A 22,107-nucleotide genomic window follows, 5' to 3' on the forward strand; every position below is an offset into this window, starting at 1 on the left:
TATAATATTATAAAAATTAATAAGTTTATCGTACACAAAATTATAATTAAATGAAAGTGAAGAAAAATATTTTTACACATATTATTTAGTCATGTAATATTGTCAAATGTGGTTATTTTCAGATAAATATATTCTTTTGATAGAGAGATAAATATAATATAATTTTGTTTAAAGAAAAAAATTGATTAGGAAATTAGGATGTCCCTTTAAAATTATACCCCTTGTTCCATTGAGAGGAGTGAGATAGTGAAACTATGCTCCATACTTGATTACGTCTCAACCCAACTAAGCTTTTCTTCTATTCTATTTCTACTTTGCCCACTTTCTCTCTCTTTCCATCGCTTTCTGGTTCCGATTTAGGGCTCCTTCACTCACATCACAACCTTATTGCTCATCTTTTTTTCCTCTTCTTCTTTTTCAGGTCTCTCCCTCCTTGATCCCCAACTTCGATCCATTTCATTCCGATCCTCCCCCTTCACCGTCACTGCATAACGTTCTCATCACTCATACAATTTTATTGCTCTCGCCGTTAGGTTTCTCACAGCCACTTGAATTTTACTGTGGTTTTATTATTTTTCACTTCAAATTCTGACCCAAACGAGGACTGTAAAATTCGACTGTTGATCAATTTACGTGGAATTGCTTGAATTTGTGGTGGATGACTAGGGAGCACTACTTCTAATTCTGCTGAATTTTGTATCAGATAACGCTGCATTTGTTCAAACCTTAATACTATTTACTTACTCTTAATTTTGTCTCAAGCCATTCGTTATTTGTGCGCAATCTGTTTCAACTACATTTTTCTTCTTTGCAATTTTGCATATTGATTTAATGTTTTGTTTCTAGAGTTTGGACATCCTTAAACTACAACACAAAGGGAATAAACATGTGTTTATGCCTGATAACCTAAGGTTTAAGGCTGAATGTAACCATAAAATTTACTGTGCGAACTGTTGTGCTTACTTTGTTATAGTGTTGGACGCTTCCTTCCAACTGAATCTTATCGCATCTGATGTTTTTTATTTTTTTGGCATTTTATTCCTACTCAGGTTGTTGATTGGTTTTGAGGACAAGAACTTTTACATTGTTCACACATCTGTTATCATTGAAGGAAAAAAGGGACTGGTGTTTTTCAGTGCTGTGATGACATTTGGCTTGACGTATTGAAATTCATGCAATGTCGAGCTTACTTAATGTAATTCCTTATGTCCTGCAAAGCGAGAGGCTATGCTCGATAGTCCATCTCACGTATACCAAGTTGTTATAATTGAGAATTTTGATTCATCTTCAGCAATTGAATATTTTTATTTTTAAATTTCTAGATTGAAGTGTCTTACATGCTGGGGTGTGTGCGATTGTTTTTCTCAACCATTGATTGTTAGTCTATTTTCATTAGATTCAAGTTTAATTTCCTTGTCATTTCTGTTCCTTGATCTTTGTTGCATGGTGTTTACATTCTTGCATGATTGTCTGATTTGAATTGTTTAGGGGATTGCAGGGTGTCTACCGGCTGAAATATTCTGTTAAACATCAATGTGCCATGCTATAGGATTATTATGTTTCACATTGGTGTGTAGATTAGAATGTTTCACAGACATTTTGATAAATCAGAATTTGGATATTTAAGATATATCTCAGGATCAAAGTAGCATGTAGAACAATAGACCTATAGTCCTCCTCTGCCTTTAAAAATAAGCTTGGAGTACTCCTCTAGGGCAGAATCTGATTAGGATATCAGATGCTCTATGAGGAAAAGGAAATGCCAAATATTATAATTATGCGAAAGGTCTAAAAAAGGCACCCAAAGGGTATTTATAACTAATCATAAAAAAAATCCCGATAAATCAAAATAAAATATAAAATAAAAACTAAAACTAATGTACCCCAGTGCTAGGAGGCTTTTCGCTTTGCGAAGGTATGTGGGAGGGTCATTGTATGCAGCCTTCTCCTTGCATATGCAAAGAGGCTGTTTCCAGATTTGAACTCATGACCAACCGGTTACCAAGGCACAACTTTACTGTTGTGCCAGGGCTTGCCCTCTAATGAAATTTAAAATCCAATTCCAAATATTATTTTCCTAAAATATGAATTCCCCGTTGAATCCAAATATTTTCCTAAGAACGTATAATTAGGCTTAAATAACCTATTGGTCCCTGTAATATATGGTTGTTTTCATTTTGTTTTGGTCCCGATGATTTTTTGTTTCATTTTAGTCCCTGATGTTATTGTTTCAGTCCTTATAAAATTATATACTTTTAGTATAGGACCCTCTTATATTAGAAGATTTTCATTTTAGTTGTTATCTTAACAAATACAATAATAAGCACCAAAACAGGAATTTTTTATTTATTTCCAAAACATGAATTTTAGTTGTTGTTTCTTGTAAGATATTGATTTGTTCTGTTTGCAGTCTTCTCTGAACGGGTCTGCTTCTAATCTTCCAGATGGTGCTGGGCGATCCTTTGCTACGTCTTTCTCTGGTCAGTCTGGTGTAGCCTCCCCAGTTTTTCATCACTCTGGTGGGGAAACTTTGCTAGAGTCAATCCTTTTTCTCCTCTCCTTTAGTTATATAATTTCCAGGTTCTTGCTGCAGGTTCTATTCAGGGATTGCACAACATTCATGGGAGCTTTAATGTACCCAATATGCCCAGTACACTTACGTCAAGAAACTCAACAATAAATAGCGTTCGAACTGGGGGAGGAGTTCAACAACCTTCGGCAAGCCTTTCAAGTGGAAGATTTGCATCTAATAATCTACCCGTTGCTCTGTCACAGGTGACTCATTTGTATTTTAACATCTTGAGAGTAATACCTGAAATTCTGAGCATATTTAACTCTTCTGTCTGTCATTTTGTTTCTGCTGTTGTATAACTTGAAATCTTTTCATTTGTCTGTCAATTGTATTTGCAGCTATCTCATGGAGGCTCCCATGGACATTCAGGAGTCAACAATAGAGGAGGTATAAGTGTTGTAGGAAATCCTGGATTTAATAGTAACACAAATGGAGTTGCTGGTCCTATTCCTGGGATTCTTCCAACTTCTGCTGCAATTGTTAACTGAAATGCTGTTCCAGGATTGGGAGTATCCCCAATTTTGGGAAATGCAGGTCCTCGTATCACAAGTTCCATGGGAAACATGGTTGGTGGAGGGAACATTGGGAGGATAAGCCCTGGAGGATTGTCTGTTCCAGGTCTTGCTTCTCGTCTAAATTTAAGTGGAAATGCTGGATCTGGTGGTTTAGGTGTGCAAGGACAGAATCGATTGATGAGTGGTGTGCTTCCACAAGGTATGTATTTTGATAGTCACGAGCATTTAAGTGGTGTGTAAATCTTCTAGTAAGAAATATCTGATTATGTTTAGTTGAGATTTGCTTCAAAACAGTTAGAATTTTGATATTAAAGCAAAACTTTGTATTGTTATATTTCTTTTACCTATAAAATTACCTTTTATCCAGCAAAATTTATTGCTTCCTGCCGTTTTAAGGACAAATGTTTCATATCATACTAATTTGTAACATTCACTGGTCAACATAACGTTTCTTCAGCTGTGATCATTAGCCATGTTTTTCATAAATTGTTTTCTTTGAAGTTTAATTTCTTTATATGTGATCTGTAATAAGGATTAAGGAATAGTATTTTATCCAAACTCTAATAATCCTTAGCCGTTGCTTGCTAAGAAGCACATGCACCTCTTGTGTTTGAAGTGTCACACTATCAGACACATTACTGACATTACACCTCCCCGACTGATGTGTCAGTTACTTCTCATTAAGTGCCCAATCAAAAATTTATCTTTAGTCGGTTTGGACACTTATGCAGACATCTCTACACAATTTGGGCACGTCCAAATGAATGGACCCACACTAATATTATTAAAAAAAAAAATCAATTTTTTAACTTTTAGAAAATTAAACTTGAAATATAATATAAATATTAAAAAAATAATACCTCACTTTTTTTGAGGCTTGGTATCATAGAAAAAAAGGTTGGAAAGTTGGTTTAAGGTGAATATACCTTTCTCAATTGATATAACTTCATTTTCTTATTTTGGGATTTTTTGTAAACTGACAAAGTTCTTCCAGTGGAGAATATCTCTTAATATTCTTGAGACTCATTATCATCAGAAAAAAAGTTAGTATTATCAATCTAGATTTTTTGTTATAGAGCCTGTGTGTGTGTATATGCAGTGTCCTACAGTTTCAACATTAGCCATGTCAGAGTGTCCTTGTGTCCGGTGATTGTGTAGTAGTCCGTGCTTTATTGGTTGCTTGTCTGTTAACACTCTACTGGTTTTTGAATTTGTTGTCTTTTTTATGTCACTGTACTAAAACCTTTTTTCTGCCAAATGATATAGATTTTATGTATTGCTGTGATTTTTGGAGAACTGCTTCTTTTTGAGATTTATATAAAATGTTTGATTGAATCATTTATTTGTTTGATGGATGTTAAGTATTTAGTTCCCTTTAATATTGAGTGTATTTGATATATACATTAAATATGCTACTTTGTGGTGACAACCACTTTTTGATTCAGGATCTCCACAGGTAATTTCAATGCTAGGAAATTCCTATCCTAGTGCTGGAGGTTCGCTTTCACAAAGTCATGTTCAAACAGTAAATAACTTGAACTCTATGGGAATGCTGAATGATGTGAATTCTGGTGACAGTACACCTTTTGACATCAATGACTTCCCTCAACTGACAAATCGTCCTAGTTCTGCTGGTGGGCCTCAAGGACAGTTGGGTGTGTGAAGGAAAATGTTGTTTTGCTTGATACATTGTTCACCTTCTACAAAAAAGAATAATGTAAACTATAAATTTCAGGTTCTTTACGAAAACAGGGTCTTGGAGTTAGTCCCATTGTCCAACAAAACCAAGAGTTTAGTATTCAAAATGAAGACTTCCCAGCTTTACCAGGATTCAAAGGTGTTGTATATTGTTTGGTTAATATATGTGAACTAATTGGTTATGTATCTCTTGGTAGGAAATTTAGCAGCTTAATCATATTATATTTCTTGTTTTGGAGATGACAAGAACAAAAGCCTTATTCCACTAGGTGAGATCAACTATATGGATCACATGATGCCATTCAGCTTGGTTAAAGACCAAATCTTCAGAGATATTATTCGCCATGAGATCTCCTTTAACAACTTTCTCCAATGTCTTTGGTCTCCCTCTTCCCTTTTCCACAGGACTAAAAACCATACAATGTACTCTCCTCATTGGTGCTTCCAATGACCGGCTTTTACCTGTCCAAGCCATCTTAACCAAATTGTCAACTATCCCTCAATCGGTGCCTTACCAATATTTTTGTTTACAATCATTTTGTATTCTGTCCTTTCTTGTGTGACCTCACATCCATTTTAAAATTCTCATTTTTGCTACTCTCTTCTTTTTCTCTTGTTGTCCCCTTAAAGTTCAACCTTCATTATCATAGAGTATATAGCTAGATGAATAACAGTACTCGTAAAATGAAATTTATGCTGTGTAGTATGCATCAGTGTTTTGTACTTTTGTCCCATATTCTTCTGATTTTTATAGGAATAAGGGCTACATGTTTTCTGTGGTATATATCTGTGTGATCGATCATTCACTTATTTAGTGAAGATGCTCTAATGGTTCCTGTTTTTATTGTAAGGGAATTAATGATGTCTTAAAGTTTGCACTGATGAATCTTTGATGGCTTGTTTGGTTAACTTGGATGTTTGTTCATGTAACTGATAACTCTAATTGAGTGGAGGTTAGCCAGTTGGCTTCAGCATTTGTTTTTGACCATAGAATTTGTACACAGGTGGTAATTCAGATTTTGCTATGGATATGTACCAGAAAGAACAACTTCATGATAATACCATGTCAATGATGCAATCTCAACATTTCTCCGTGAGTTTCATAGTGCAAAAAAATAACATATCTTTTCTATATACATTTTTATGTTATGTTTATAATAATATTAATGGATCAAAATCCATTCTCAATCTTGTTTGCCTTTAATCTGCAGCAGATGGGGAGGACTGCTGGTTTCAGTTTGGGAGGATTATATCCATCACATCGTACACAACAGCAACAGCAGCATGCCCCTTCTGTCAGTAGCAATGGTGTCTCCTTTTCATCTGTAAACAATCAAGATCTTCTCCATCTGCATGGAACGGATATTTTTCCATCTTCACACTCAACATATCATTCCCAGGTCAGCAAATTTTATATTCTGAAAATGAGGCACGTCCTTTTGTACGGGAATGCATTATGCATCTCTTTATATATAACTTGCACTGGAACACTGAAATTCTGTATTTCCACTAAAGCAGCAAGTTCCTGACATTCTTTTGACTTCTGGTTTTTGGTTTAGACCAGTGGACCTCCTGGCATTGGACTAAGGCCTCTGAATTCTCCGAATACGGTTTCTGGTATGGGTTCATATGACCAGCTTATCCAGCAGTATCAACAGCACCAGAACCAGTCCCAGTTCCGCCTTCAGCAGATGTCATCTGCAAATCAGTCTTTTAGGGATCAGGGCATGAAGTCTATGCAAACTGCTCAATCTAATCCAGATCCATTTGGTGCACTGGGCTTGTTCAGTGTAGTCCATATAAGTGATCCTAACCTGAAATATCTTGCTCATGGGATTGATCTTACAACACTTGGGTTGAATTTGAATTCAACAGAAAACCTTTACAAGACTTTTCGGTCTCCGTGGTCTGATGAACCGGCCAAGGGTGATCCAGAGTTCAGTGTGCTACAATGTTATTATGCTAAACAGTCTCCTTCCCTTCATGTGAGATATTCTTTATTTTGCTTTTTAATTTCATTGCCCTTATCTTTTTGTGTTTTATTGAGGCCGAGTCTTTTTGTGTCATGCAGCAAGGTTATTTTTCAAAGTTTTCAGTGGAAACTTTATTTTACATATTTTACAGGTGCTTTTTGAAAACTGATCTTATTCACTTTCATATTGACTTGCTTGATATTATAATTAAGTAAAATTGATCTTTTATTGCAGCATGCCCAAAGATGAAGCACAACTATATGCGGCAAATGAACTGTATGTATTCACTCACATGCAGCTTTTTTGATGTGTTGTTTTTGGATGATTTGGTCTTAGTTCTGAGTTAATTTAGTCTAGAGTATTTAAATTGTTATTGTGTATGTGTGTGTGTGTTTATTGTTTTATCATAGCAATAATTATTAACAAGGAAGGGTTGTTGCTGGCAGTTACAAACGTGGTTGGTTTTATCATAAAGAGCATCGTTTATGGTTTATAAGAGTTCCCAACATGGAGCCGCTTGTCAAAACAAACACATACGAGAGAGGATCTTACCACTGTTTTGATCCAAACACTTTTGAAACAGTCCGGAAGGTTTGTTTTTGTTTTTGTACTCACATTCATATATACTGCATGAGTGGACACATGCACGCTCCCTAATTTATATATTATCATTTTTTTTTCCGATATAATTTAGGACTCTAACGGACAGCCTTCTTGCAGGATAATTTTGTTCTTCATTATGAAGTGGTGGAAAAGAGACCTTCTGTGCCTCAACATTGAGGAGGGAAAAAGAAACCTTAAATGTAAAGTTTTTATTTATGGATTTAATTTTTAAGACGCAAGTCATTTTGAGTCATTAGTGTTCCTTCAATTTGGCGTATTTCTTACATTCTCGTAAATCTTGATGCACTGAGGGCTGTTATCCCTTTCCCCCCAGCCATAATGTAGTTAAATAATGGACGTTAGGATAATCTGGCTGTCTGGAAGTGGCGGATATGGATGTCTTCCCAATGCACAGTGACACAGTTATACACCTGACTCCTGGGTGTCTAGTATTTTTTTAGCAATTTACTGCATGCACAATCATATTTAACTTCTCTGAAAGGGAGCTCTTTTTAAAGATAAAAAAAGTTAAAAAAACATTCATTGGAAAACTAACAGTTGATGTATTAGCATTATAGATTTGTTAAAATTTACTCTTGATTTTTTATTAATAGTTAATATGCTTTACCGTTGTTTCTAAAGTGAACTATTTTAGGAGAAAATATTGGGAATATGATTTTTAACACTATTCATACGAAGACAACTGCAGACATTTTATATCACCACCGGGGAAGTAATGATCTGAATGGCTAATTCAACCAACCGAACCTTTCTTCAGCAAATTATTTCCTAAGATCCTAAGACCATCACAAAGACTAGATGTTCATGAGAAAGCAACGACTAAATAAATAATCCCCACCTCCCCCCTCCCCCCTGTGTACTTTCTTAAACTGCAAAGATGATAAAGTGTATAAGCAAGCGATTCAACAGAGCATCGCAAATAAAATTACCGGATGGTTGAATTAGCTCATATGTGGTTATGTTTGAGAGTTGTGTTTTGGAGAGAAAGGGATGGAGGTTAAATATTTTACTTTTAAATTAAGTGTTATATATATATATATATATATTAATTGCTGATCAAAACTAAACGAAAACATGCTTATAGTTCATTTGGTTGTTTATTTTTGCAAGTTACCAGAGAAGATCGAAATGAATAAATACGGAATGAATTAATTTTCAACTATATATGCATGCTTTGTTTCGATAGTCAGATATTCCACTTAAGTTGGACATAGTTCCATCTGACCCGGTGCTTTTAAAAAGAAGCAGCAAGAGTGAATTAGGGAACATGCTTCGTAAGTTCTAAATCGCATACATTTTCTTATAATACTCACTGTTTAGTAGCTCAGAATCTGAAAAGGCCGAAACTGAGAAAGACTTTGACTTGCTTTGCAAGGAAGATTTCCGAATGTTCCTCAAATTCGAAGCCTCAATGCGATGCCTAATGACCCAGTAACACATAGTCCCCAACGTTGTAGCCATTATGGTTGTCCCTATAATGGTCACTCCTATGGCCAGCCACTTCTCTTCCTTCCCCACCACAACAAAAGACAGTGCCAAGAACGCCACCGAAATAAGAACACAAGCCAGCCACATGAGCTTGTTAATCACAGCCATCATTTGCTTCTTTGCTTTGCTTTCTATAACCACAACCGAGGTTTGCACCACCACAACAGCCAAAGAGATAAACAGTGCAATGGAATCAAACACAAAGAAAATGATGAACGGGGCTTGTGGGGCTATGTTTGCTTCACCAAGGGACATTCCCGGAGGAATGTTATTTGGGTCATCAACAAATTGGCCTGGGACTGTGAAAATAGCAGCAAAGGCCACAGTGGCAATTAGCACTGCCACCACAGTTGTGGAGTTTATTGCATTGTTGAGTCCTTCTGCATGCATTTTGTTTATACGTTTGGCAATGCCTTGAACGCGTTTTCTGGTTTGGCGTGTGTGTTCTAACTGGTGATGGACCTCGTGCTTTATGTCGCTTACTGTTTGTTTCAACTCACGAGCTGTGGTAGCCGTTGTGCCCTGAGGGGGCTTTATGGTTCTTGCACTCTGAACACCATGTTCAAGAAGAATGGCTTGCACCTCATGGTTTCCTGTTTTCTCAGCAGTGTCTACTGCTGTTTCACCACATCTGTTCACTGCACTTGTAACATTTTCCTTCTGTTCTAGAAGCAACTTTACAATCTGCATTTACAAATTAATTAAGATATCTTAGCATGACTCATATTTAAAAGATTTTTACACCATTATCCACTTACAGACTCTTATGTATGATGAATTTGTTGGCACATTCTTCCAGAGCAGGGGTGGTGTGGTGATCTAAATCACCATCCACTTGTCATCACAACATTATAAATACATGAAGCTTATGCGCAAATTTTGATGTAATTTATGGCAAGCATGACCAAGTTTACCTGAGCTCTGCCCTTCCTGGTTGCTATATGCAATGCTGTGTTTCCCTTACTATCAAGCATGTTTATTAATGAGGGATCTGCTTTTATCAACTCCTCCACCACCTCAATTTTTTGTCCCTTCACTGCCATGTGAAGTGCTGTCTGGCCCTTCTTATCGGTCCGCGTTGCAACACCAGGTTCCTTCTCAAGAAGTGCTTTCACAACCTCCAAATGTCCATTTCTTGCAGCAGAATGAAGAGCTGTTTTCCCATTACTTCTTGCAATGGTTGCCAGACTACTTCCCGCTTCCAATAGGAATTTCACTATCTCAGTGTGACCTTGTATTGCAGCTGTGTGCAAAGCAGTGGTGTTGGATGGATCCACAGTCATTGACAACTCAGGATGACCCTCCATAAGAATCTTTAGTACATCTACAACAAAGCAAAGGGGACTGAAATTCCCTCTTAAAATCAAGCAAGCAGAAGATAATGAGATAAAGATAAGAAACCACATTACCTAAATCCCCTTGTTTAGCAGCAATGTGCAATGCATCAAAACCATTTCTAGCCTTAATTCCAGCATCAACAAGATCATAATACTGAATCATCTCCCTAACTACATCAACGTAACCATATTCAGCAGCAATATAAAGGGGCGTTTCCCCATCTTGATTCTGCTTGGCTAATAACTCATGCAATTCAGTCTCATCAGTTTCCAAAATGATATCTTTCAACACAGCCAACTTCCCTGCTCTTGCAGCAGAATGCAAAGGTGTATCATCCCTTTTTCCTGTCAATTGTTTTGTCATTTTTTTCCTTGGGGTGTTTACTGCCTGCATCGCTGGTGTTGCCATATTTGGCTTCTTCACCTACCTATCAAATTCTACTCTTTTTATGCTCTAATTATTACTATATCAAAATCTTCTTTTCTTCCTTCCTCCAAAATCCTAGATCAGCTCTAGGATCTTTCATTCCACAGCATCTCAACCGAGAGGATCATCCCAATCATTGTCAAATATAATTTTTTTATTAATTTCTTATCTCTTTTATCTTTCAAAAAAAACTTGAGATTTCTGTTCTTCCTGTTGTGTCTGTCAACAAAAAGAAAAAAAAAAAAGAAAAAGAAAACTGGGTTAAAAACATTGTACCTAGATATGTTTTTTTATTGCATTATCATTGTCTATAAAGAGAAAGGGATTCTAAAGAAGCAAAGCAACCCCATACCTCAAGCATCAGAATTTGAAAAAAGACAAAAAAGGACAATTATTGTTGGGTTGAAGTATTCCTTGCATAATTATTATGTGAAAAAAAAAAACAAAGAGAAAAAGGTTGAAAATGAAATTGACCTGGGGTTGAAGGAAGAAGCTCAACCCTCATCGTGAAAGCCATGGAAATGTGAGATTTGAGGGAAGGTTTCAGCAGGCATGAGCTTGGCTGCACACCCTGTAAGGAACAACATTCAGGATATGATATATGTTTGTATATATAATATGTGCAGATGTTATATGAGAAACTTAGGAAGACAATAAATATGAATATTTTGGAGGAAGAGACAGAAAAATTAGAAGCATATATGGATTAAGAAATGAAACATGAAAGGCACATGTAAGGAACATTAACAACAACTTTATGACAATGTAAATCACAGACAGATCCTCATACACGCACCAAGCTCACCCATAAAGGAGCTACTTTTGTAAAGGTTGTGATGATGTCGGGATTCGACCAGAAAATGAATAGGAAAAAAAAAACTTACATGTTTGGGAATCAAATATAGCCTTGCCATGAAGGGAAAATAAGAGAGAGAGGGGGGCTAAACCTGAAGTGGTGGCGAATGACGAAAAACGGAAATAACTGAACCACGCGCAATTGAATTTTTAGTGGCGCGAGTGAAGATATAGCCATGGTTAACAACATTTTTATGCTCTTACAATGTAACTACGCAAAATTGATCTTATAAATTTGTTTGATGGCATTACTTTAAAAATACACAAACTCCAATTTATTTTCCATTTTTTTGGGACAACGAACTGTTTTTGTGAATTTTTTAGTATAGACGAGTTTCTTATTTATATTTTCCCTCCTTTTTTTACTTCCGCATTATATTATATTATATTATCTCATTATGAGATTTCGACATGTACCCACTGCTAAGACTTAATTTCTTTTTTGGGTGTACCCACTAAAAGTTATATATTGACAATGAAAGTCAACAAGTCATGTACTTACTATTTTTTTATATGGATAAATTCAACATGACATAGTAGTTTTATAACACTCATTCAACCAAGTGAATTAGATTTCATGCCCTAAATTGAATTGCAATATCTGTACCCAAAAAATCGGGTATTTTAATATATGAGCGTATGAGTCGATTACAGAAATGATCTGATTAATGAACTTTTTGGGCCTTAATTCTCATAGTTTTCATAATTACATGTATATTTTGTATCAAAAGGAGGAACAACTTTTCGGTGACCCTTCTCACTGTAATTAATTGCATGACCTATTCTACATTTGCATATTTTTTTAGTTTCACCAGCCTCTCGTTATTCTGGAATCCGGAATGGGTTTGACCCGTCCCACTAAAAGTCCCAGAACAAGGAATTAAAGAAGCCAACCCATTCTATATTCTTACAAGTACAGCCAACGTTATTGTGTGGGGCATGCTTTTATTTAAACAATATGAATATAGTGTAATATTTATCAAATACTTCCGGAGAGTCCCGTTCACCATTCGGACTAAACAAATTTATTTATAAGATTTGAGTATGATAGATATGTTGGTCAGGGAGAAACTAGTTCTTTTACACTGCTGCAACGTATAAGCATTGGTGTGCCTTATTAATATGATGCGATAATAGTGTTGTAATGTTGAGGTGTGCACTTATATATAAGTACCTGTAATTTAGTATCTCTATAATTATTACTATGAAGCACATTTTGAAGATTATTCTTGGTTGGAATTATAAAAGATTCACCTAGCTAACATTTTTTATCGCATGGTCCAATGTAACAAAAAGGCTAAATCAATCATGAACAATGAATTTTCATCCCTAAATTTAAATTGCCTATTGTTTCAATGACTTATTTTTCTGCAAAAGTACTTTTAAATTGAGATGGATTAATTAGCTAGATGAAAAGAGATTAAGAGAATTAAATATCAATAATTTTAAGAGTAATTTTATACAAATAATACAAATTAATAACAAAATTAACATCTCTAACTAAGTTCTTTAATTATTGCGAAGTGGTGTCTTATAAAAAAGATCAACATATCGTATATTTTTAAGATAAAGATGATAAAATCTTAATTAAAATTCATTGAAATGCCAAAAAAAATTAATTTGTTTATAAAATAAAGATATTTTTTAAAAATTAAATAAATATATTGTTTTATATTGTATATGATATGTGATACATAAAGAGGAAGAGGAAGAGAAATGTACACCCAAAGATTTTTTTTTAAAAAAAAAAGTGAAAAAGAAATATGACATATCAAATATGAAATTGGACCCGGCAACTCCAAGTTTGTTTGGATGTGTCACAAGTAATAAAAATCCCACGTGAGCTTGATGCCCATATATTATGAATGGATTTATTTGACATTTAACTCTAGGTTGATGCTAGGTGTACCCATCACTTAAGTGGAAAATATCTAAATACCTCGACTGTTTGTCTTCTTCTTCCTTCCGCGACCTCAGTTCATCTTCTTCTTCCTACTGCGCGTGGTTCTTGCTTCCGCAACCTCGATTGTTCCCGGCGGCGTGGTTCTTGCTTCTTCACCATTGTTGGCGGCATGGTGGAAGTGCTCTTCACCTGGGCTTTGCGTGTTCTTCTTCTGGTTGTGTTGCTCCATCGACGTCGAGGTAAGCGCGTTGTCCCTTTTGCGTTCGTGCTTCCATTTCTGGTTTTGTAGTGTACTTCGTAGGATATTATTGATCCGCATAGGAATTTAGGTCATCTGTAGTTGGTTTGGTTACGATTAAGATGATCCGCAATAGGAAATAGTTGATCCGTAAGGAGTTTTGCCCAGCAACTAGGTTATGGATCAAGTTGATCCGCATGAAGCTTGTGGATTAACTTGATCCATAAGCTTCTTGCGGATCAACTTGATCCGCATGAAGTTTACGGATCAACTTGATCCGTAACCTTGATCCGCACGAAGCTTAATATCAACATATGGATCAACTTGATCCGTATGATTTACAGACCACCCTCTCACGCACACCCAGCACAAATGCATACCTCGTATGTCACCGCCGATGAACCAACCACTGCAGTAATGAATACCGGCACCTTCACCTTCACCGAAGCTAATCGATCGTAAGAAAACGAAGAAAAAACGATGAAGCACTGCACACCAAAGAGAGAAAACGAAAAAGAAGCACTGCGCTAATGTTTTTGCACAAAAAAAAAACAACTTTTATAAAAAGAAAGCATAGGATAATTTTGGTATTTTAAAAAAATGCTGGGTGCACCAACAATAATGTTAGGTGCACCTAGCATCTCCCTTAACTCTATCAATCTCGTGTGTTTGGACAGACGTGATACAACAACTAACTAGCACACCCACACGGTCACGATGACACAAAGTTATTAGATTTTTACAATTTTTTTTAAAAAAAAGATTAATATTACAAATCTTAATTCTCTCATTTTATACAATTTGTTTGCCATGTTCACAGTTCACAGACAGCAGTATATCTTGTAGAAATATTTGTGAAGGGTTTTCTTGTGTTGATTTCCTCTTCAACAACAGCACCAACCTTGCTTTGACCCGAGAAGGATCCTGAGTGAAACAAAGATGGAACCTGTGGCTTAGGCTCTTATAAATAGATCAAATTAATGAATCCAATAGGCTTCGACTTTTATATGCATACTAGTACGATACCCGTGTGTATACATGGGTAATATAGCTGCCTATACATTAAACAGAGAACGTGTGAGAGAAATGAAAGAAATAATATAATAAATATTTGAGATTTAAAAAGGAAAATTGGGGTGTACTTAAAAAATGGGTGCAATTAGCAAGTTGAAGAAGATTTAACTAACTCCATCATAGTGCTGTCAGTAGATAAAATAGACTATTGAGGTAATTTCCCCAGTATATTGTTTTATTATATATTTTAATTTCTCGTGTACATTGTTTTATCATATAGAAAGAAGATAATAGACGACAATGAGAAGTCACAGAAATTGAGATTCAGAAGAACAAAAAAATAATAATCTAGAAGCTTTGTACTGTGTAATATACTAATTATATAGGAAAAGGAGCAGCTAGATCTGTAGGTTGTAAAATATTTGTATAGCTGTTATCGATAGTGGCTTTATGATTAATAGTTTTACAGAACTTATTAATAAATTTACATAAACATTTGTTAACGTACGTCCTACATTCTTCAACACTAACAGCTCATTGACTTTGTCTTGATGCAGGTTACAGAATATTAAATTTAGTTTTAAAAATCATCATAAAATTCATATTCATACAAGTAAAAGTTTATAAATTTTTATATTAATTGTATTTCGTAATTTATTATTTCCACGTACACCTTATTGAGATATATTATAATTTTATTTTAATATTTTACCTTCTAAAAATTAAGTCTATTTTAATATATATAATTTAGATATGATAATTAACATTTTGAATTATTTTTTTATTATATTAAGAAAAATAGTAGAAAATGTTTTTTTAATTTTTGTATAAAAAAAATATTTTTCGTATAACATTTATATTTTTCGTATAACATTTATATTTTTCTATTCTATTTTCGATTAATCTTAAACAAGCAAAATTTTTTTCACTTCTTTCCTTCTTATTTCTATCCATTCAAACAATACATGTTTTTAATCTCATTTATTTTCTCTTTCTTTTCTTTCTATTTCTTTCCTCTATATTTTACTTCTAATCCAAACAAAATGTAATGAAGTGTTCTCTCTTCCTCTCTATCTCTTTTTCAATATATGTCTTAACTCATTCAATTATTGCCTCAAAAAAATAATTATACCAAAAACCTGATGGTATGTTTTGAGAAAGTGAAAAGGAAAAAACTAAGAGAAAGGAAGTAAAAGAATAAAAACTAAAATATTTTTTTTAAATTGCTTGATGTGAGAGAAAGTAAAAAAAAAAAGAAGTAAAAGAGATGTGTATAAAATAACATAAATACCTTTTAAAAAATTCAGACATCATATAAATAAGATTTTATTTATTTATTTTGTGTACAAAATAACCTTTTTCTGTCTATTTCTTTCTAATTTAGACCAAAGACATCTTTCTATTTCATTGTTTAATTTCCATCTTTTCACAATCATTCATTCCCTCCTCCACTAAAACAGAGAGACCTTTTTTTATATATATATAAACATAGAGACCTTTAAATTTTCCTAGTTACCATAACAACTCTCAAAAAATACACATGGGGTTGTTTGAGAGATAAGTACTTCATTTAGAAGAAAGGTTTCACTATTAGAGTATACAAATATCCTACTGTTAAAAAAGGAAACGGAACATAAAAAAAAAAAGGAATGGAAGGCACACATTCCACCTTTGTAATAATATATTACTGCTACATTCAACCTATAAAATTCTACATAAGAGGTGAAGAAAGCTGAACAGATTTGTTTTGTCAATAAAGTGAAAATACAAGAAGCCGAACATGCACATATCATATGCATGGTGCGCAAACATCCAAACAAGACCGCCGAATAACACTTTTCATGTGGTTAAGTTAATTGATGCTACATTTTCTGTCGTAACCTAGCTACTATGAATTATTTATCACTATATATAATCAGCAATTGCCCAAAGATGAAGGAACCAAGTAACCTGTGCACGTGTATAAAACTATGTTATTCTGCCGTAGTATAAAGTATAAACAGCGTGGTATACATAGATTATCATAATCCGTAGAGCACATTCAAATTTTGCAAAAATAAAGATTGACATGGTAGCTAGTCATCATAAATAAATAAATAACTGTACCAATAATAAATGAATAAAAGATTGAGTTGATAGATGACCATTTTTTCTTTCTTTCTTTCCAATCGTTTGATAAATAAATAAATAAATAATTGTGTCAAATAAAAGATTGACAATTAAGCATGATATGTGGAGTAAGATAATAACTAAAGTAGGTCGTGCAATAAAAATACTAAAATAGGTGCTATAGTCCTCAAAACCTATACTGGTCTTCACAGCTGATGTAGCTTTCACATCCATTCAATAATCATATATAGCTTTCCAAATCCAAATCCTATATCAAAGTTATTAGATATTATTCTTACAATCATGTTAAATTAATTACAAAGAATGATGAAAAACCAGTTACACAATGAAAATCGTTGTCATAGTCTCCACTCGCCACTTAAACTCACTCCATTTTCCTCCAACTCGATGAGTTTGATATTAAAATAATGATTAGTTATTTTATTTGATATTAATTGAAGGCCATAACTCCTAAACATAGAAATTATATTTATGAGCGCCAAGATACTCCACCATAACCGTAGCCCTAGTGATAAAGTTAAATGATAAATATATTTGGATATCCAAATATCTATTATGCACTTAGAGAGTGAATATATATATATATATAAAATCAATGATATGATGTGATAGGAAAAAAATAGAAAAAATAAGTGATGGTAATAGATTGTTAAAACTAAGAGATATTCAAATATCATTGTCAAAATTAAAAATATTACTAAGGTAGCCGGCTGATAGCAGAGCAAGGGGAAGGAAATTAAAATTGCGAAAATAAGGAATTCTGATAAGTTTCTTTCTTGCTCCTCTTATTACTTTATCTCGTATTTATAATAGTTTCCTAACAAAATATCTAATATCGTTATACAGAACTTGATATTTGCTAATAACTGAATGAATGGATCAAGTAGTGCGTTTGGTGGAGGGATGATTGTAACTGAATTTGCTAACTGCAGCTAGGACAATTCTGCTTCATACATAATTGTTGAGGTACGTGAGCTTCCTTATGACTTTCTTGGGCCTATTAGAATTACTATTGTCACATGCTATCAGTGTAAAACTAGAGGGTTTTTTAGATTATAAGAAATCAAATGAAACCTAAGATTTTCATGAATAATAAATAAATAAATAATGCGTTTTTTTTATAGGAAGACTTCTTTCTTGTGTATTTTGATTTTCTTGAAAGAGGAAAGAAATAAGGTTTCACTCCTCGTAGATATTAATCTCTTTTATAACCACCACTCCCATCAAATAGCAATTATTTTTATAAACTTCTTTTATTTAATCCAATCACAATTTAGTCCCTAATTATTAATTATTTATTTATTAGTCCTTACATAAATCACATATTTCTCACATGAGATATTAATTCTAGCATTCTCCCACTTGACTTATGTGACATTAATAAACATTATGAACTAAATAAATAAATAGATTAAACTAACATAATACACATTAAAATGAGTAAACCGTTCTATACAGTGGGTACATCATAATTTCATGATTAAGAATACGAACCAATTTGAGTCAGGGCGGTTGTACATCACCTAATCGACATAGTCCCTTCCATGTATTACAAACTAATCTTCTCCTTAACATGACCATTAGTTAAGAGTACATAATTGGTCTAACATAATATCTTCATTCAAGACAAAATCTGTTAACATTACTCTAACACAAACATGAATGCAAACATAGAGAACAAATAATCAGAAACATATCATAATTGAACTCAGAGTGTCATTAAAAATATATAATTAAATTACACTTAATGATCATCAATAACAATAATGTTCATACTTTTAACATGTTCTATAAATATCTTGAGCGGTAATCCCTTATTCAAAGGGTCAGCTATAAAGTTTGTGCTAATACATTCTATTGACACTTTTTATTTTTGAACTTCTTTCTTTATGACAACGTATTTTAATTTCATATGCTTAGCATCCTTAAAATATTTGTCGTTCTTTACAAAATACTGATGCATAGTTATTACAATTCATTTTCAGCGACAATACTGTCAACAATGGGGTCCTTGCTATCACCGGCTACTGTTATTTTAATGAGGCTTCAATTAAATCCGAATAAGAAAAACCAACGACATTTCTGGTTAGTGCTACATTAATTTATAATAGTAATGAATATGACAATGTATGTTTTGTTATAAGAGATAATGAAAATAAATAAATGATGGACCTTAGTGTGATTATTTACATTCCTTGATCATTGAGGTGAAAAAAATGCAAATATTTCTGGCCCTTTTCAATTCAATCTTCTGATTACCAAATGGAACACAAACATATTCGAACAATACTACAGTGAAAGTTAGGATCTAAGACTTACAGCTTTGAACGGTAATCCATGTTTGTGGGAATAGAAAGAATTTATGATAGTTACAAATAAATAAATAAAAAAGAAAAACTCACATAAAATATAATATTATGACCAGTACTTTTTCGGACTTCCTCTATTCCTCTCTATTTTTCCTTGATAAAAAATCAACAGTTGACCCTTGATAACACAATCTAAACCAAATTATGTGTAAATTTTTTCTTCCAGCCAAAATGTTTTTGACTTTTTGGGCTGAAATGACAAGATTTTAGTTGGGTATATAAAGAAGCTTGGCTACTGGGCCTCTTATTGGGTACATCTAGTCCACGGTATTTGTTTTTTCATTCTCATTATTGAATCAGCATTTCTCTCAATTTTGAATTTTTTTTAAAAGTTCATTCTAAAATATAATTTTACATTTTGAAATCAATATTCTGAAATATAATAAAAGATACAAGATAAATAAGGAAGTGCAAGATTCAAATGCCCTAGTCCAACATTTCCAGCTCTAAGTCCAACTATTTAAGATACAGTATTTATGTTCATATTTATGGATTGAAAAAAAAACTTAATATTTATGTCCATATTTAATAAAGACTTTTCTAACAATAAAATAAAATAAAATTATCTGTAAAAATTAAAACAAGTATCAAAAAATTTATAATAACTTACACATCTTATTCAACTAAATAAACTAAAGTCCTTAATATTAAAGTGTTTATATTTATATATATTAAAATGGATAAATTTATTTTGCAATCAATGATAATTATTACACTTTATCCTCTAAAATGCATCATCCCACTTTAGAAAAGTCAAATCCTCTAAAAATTTGAATCCATTTCTACTAGGACCAACATAATAATTAGTATATTCTATATTTTTATATAATCATGCAACTGTTATTTTTTTTATCTATAAATGTTATCACTTTTAAATTATTTAAAATTACCTTTTTTCAGTAGAGACTATTATTATCCTTATCATAGTTATGTAATATTTCAACTCAAAATTACCAATTAAGTTATAATAACCTCATACATATACATTCGGTGTTACTTAAAATTAAATTTAAATTAATGAAATCAAATGAAATATAGATGAAATAATGTTATATGTCTGTTATATATATCAATCTTCTTATGAAGTTTTAAATACTTTATAAAAAATATTAAATTTTAAAATAACATATTTAATATGTTGAAAATATAAAAAATAATACTTTCTATATTTAATAAACAGAGCATTTAATAAAAACTTTTGCAAAAAAAAATTATTCTATCCAGTTTTTTTTTTAAAATGTTCAACCAAAAACGTTTTAAGATATTCTAGAAACCACCGGATGCCAAAGGCATGATATCTCAGTTTTTTTGGTGCTTTCGGCTCAGTGGTTGGTTACCTTGGGTTGCAAACATTTATTGCTAGCTAGTGATGCATTGATTGCACAACTCATGCCATGCTACTCTGTTATTGTTGTTAGTAATAAAAATATAAACATTTCTTTGCATAAAAAATATATAAACATTTCATAAAAATAATATATTTAATGCATTAGAAATTTAATAAATCATATTTTTATTTTTAAATCATTTTTTAGTGTTTTAATAATTTTTCTATTTCATATTGTTTATCTTTTACGGTTGTACAAATTTTTAAAAAAATATTAATTACAGAAATTTATATTTACTCAAATAATTAGAATATAATTTTGATTTTATGTATGTATCTATGTATATTGAGGAAAATTATTGAGTAAGAGCGAGAAATAAAAATAATGTATACATATATATAGGTTATTAAACCATATTTGAATATTCTTAAAAAAAAACATACTTGAATAATTAAATGTGATCAACAAATAATTTTTAGTTTTTATCATCTATAATTGTGTGATCAAGGTTTATAATTTTTACATTCTTAAAATAATAAATATATATAAACATATTATTTTATTAGAAATAAAAATAATAATTTAGACTATGTAATTATATATAAATATATATATATCAATGGTCAATATTAAAACTTAATTAATAATTATATAATCACTTAAAAATTTACATATATATAACAAGTTTAATTTATCATACATCTATTATTCAATAATAGGTATTTATAACTATTATTTTTCACAATAAAAAAACATTTATAGTTTCTAGAAGACAAAAAATGCCAATGAAAATTTCCTTTTCACTTTATCTGACAAGTAAATCTTCATTGTTGCTCCCATCTTTTCCCATTCTTTTTCTTCTTCTTCTTTTCCTCCTTCTCTACCTCTCATTGGGTGCCAACCTGCTAATGTTTGGGGATTTTTCATGATCAATCCTGCTCTTGTTCTGCTGCTGCTTCGTATTGTTTTTTTTAGGTTTGGAAGCAGAAAAAGCACAACACAACTCAGCAGAATCATTTCCACCCCGTGACGTCCTCTTCAGCTTTCCAAGCTCACGACTTTATTTTAAGAAAGAAAATCTCTTATATTTTTAAAAAACATTAAATGTACTTTTACTCAATATTTCTTTATAAACTGTTCATTTCGCTTCAATTTTTTTATTCAAGGTTAATGTGTATAAATAATTTTTTTTACTTTTTCTAAAATATTTCTATAATACTTTTACTCAAAAAACATAAAAAATGGTTTTGAAAAAAAAACAGTGTAATTTTTTTATTAAACATATTATAAGAAGACACAAGGTTTCTTTTGTAAATAAAAAATAATATTAATATATTTTAATGATGAGTTTGACTTTTTCATTTAGATAACTTTTTTTATTTGATAAATTTAAATTATTTTAAATAATAATATTAAAATTAAAAAGTGTATTAAAAATAGATTATTATGATATACTAATCTTAAATATAAGAAAAAAAAACATAACACATTAATTAAAAAAGTTAGTTAACTATATTTAATTACATTAATTTTAATTAAAAATTAATTTTTTCTCTAACTTATCCTTTATTGAAACTTGATATTAATGATAAGAAAAAGTTATTGAAACTAATACCTTAATTAAATGAAAGATATT

At 32.2% G+C, this 22,107-nt stretch overlaps 2 protein-coding genes and 1 non-coding gene across 6 annotated transcripts; 1 reads left to right on the forward strand and 2 right to left on the reverse strand.

Annotated features, from left to right (window-relative positions):
* The first annotated feature begins 241 nt into the window (after positions 1 to 241).
* LOC114374019 (probable NOT transcription complex subunit VIP2) lies at positions 242 to 7,862 on the forward strand. 3 transcript variants are annotated; one of them, XM_028331603.1, is made up of 15 exons: positions 242 to 533; positions 1,050 to 1,195; positions 2,411 to 2,519; positions 2,594 to 2,775; positions 2,911 to 2,959; positions 3,074 to 3,286; positions 4,533 to 4,742; positions 4,823 to 4,924; positions 5,790 to 5,878; positions 6,000 to 6,185; positions 6,345 to 6,770; positions 6,857 to 6,909; positions 6,993 to 7,034; positions 7,205 to 7,349; positions 7,479 to 7,862. In XM_028331603.1, the coding sequence occupies exons 2-15, from the start codon at positions 1,178 to 1,180 to the stop codon at positions 7,536 to 7,538; spliced, it is 1,884 nt and encodes a 627-aa protein (XP_028187404.1). In that variant the 5' UTR covers positions 242 to 533; positions 1,050 to 1,177; the 3' UTR covers positions 7,539 to 7,862. The 3 variants fall into 3 exon arrangements, with proteins under 3 accessions (XP_028187404.1, XP_028187405.1, XP_028187403.1); XM_028331604.1 differs by having other exon boundaries at positions 4,533 to 4,721; positions 5,997 to 6,185; XM_028331602.1 differs by having other exon boundaries at positions 243 to 533; positions 5,997 to 6,185.
* LOC114377746 lies at positions 2,439 to 2,519 on the reverse strand. Its single transcript, XR_003659183.1, has one exon. It is a non-coding gene; the product is annotated as a small nucleolar RNA snoR35 (small nucleolar RNA).
* Positions 7,863 to 8,511: 649 nt separating the features above from the next.
* On the reverse strand, positions 8,512 to 11,686 carry LOC114374020 (ankyrin repeat-containing protein At5g02620-like). 2 transcript variants are annotated; one of them, XM_028331606.1, is made up of 5 exons: positions 11,582 to 11,686; positions 11,109 to 11,205; positions 10,280 to 10,853; positions 9,785 to 10,194; positions 8,512 to 9,554 (listed from the first exon to the last, which is right to left on the reverse strand). In XM_028331606.1, the coding sequence occupies exons 3-5, from the start codon at positions 10,614 to 10,616 to the stop codon at positions 8,664 to 8,666; spliced, it is 1,638 nt and encodes a 545-aa protein (XP_028187407.1). In that variant the 5' UTR covers positions 10,617 to 10,853; positions 11,109 to 11,205; positions 11,582 to 11,686; the 3' UTR covers positions 8,512 to 8,663. The 2 variants fall into 2 exon arrangements, with proteins under 2 accessions (XP_028187407.1, XP_028187406.1); XM_028331605.1 differs by lacking the exon at positions 11,582 to 11,686 and adding an exon at positions 11,431 to 11,530.
* Between the last annotated feature and the right edge of the window lie 10,421 nt (positions 11,687 to 22,107).

This window comes from Glycine soja, chromosome 11, assembly GCF_004193775.1.
Source record: "Glycine soja cultivar W05 chromosome 11, ASM419377v2, whole genome shotgun sequence".
In the NCBI taxonomy this organism is placed as follows: Eukaryota; Viridiplantae; Streptophyta; class Magnoliopsida; order Fabales; family Fabaceae; genus Glycine; species Glycine soja.

Excerpts from the sequence above, each read along its gene's own strand:
- LOC114374019 (XM_028331602.1), top strand. Across the intron at positions 6,771-6,856 it reads AACAGTCTCCTTCCCTTCAT|CAAGGTTATTTTTCAAAGTT; the intron begins GTGAGATATTCT and ends TGTGTCATGCAG. Across the intron at positions 6,910-6,992 it reads TTATTTTACATATTTTACAG|CATGCCCAAAGATGAAGCAC; the intron begins GTGCTTTTTGAA and ends CTTTTATTGCAG.
- LOC114374020 (XM_028331606.1), bottom strand. The coding sequence starts at position 10,616 with ATGGCAACACCAGCGATGCAGGCAGTAAACACCCCAAGGAAAAAAATG. Across the intron at positions 10,195-10,279 it reads TGCTAAACAAGGGGATTTAG|ATGTACTAAAGATTCTTATG; the intron begins GTAATGTGGTTT and ends GCTTTGTTGTAG. Across the intron at positions 9,555-9,784 it reads CCAGGAAGGGCAGAGCTCAG|ATTGTAAAGTTGCTTCTAGA; the intron begins GTAAACTTGGTC and ends TTGTAAATGCAG.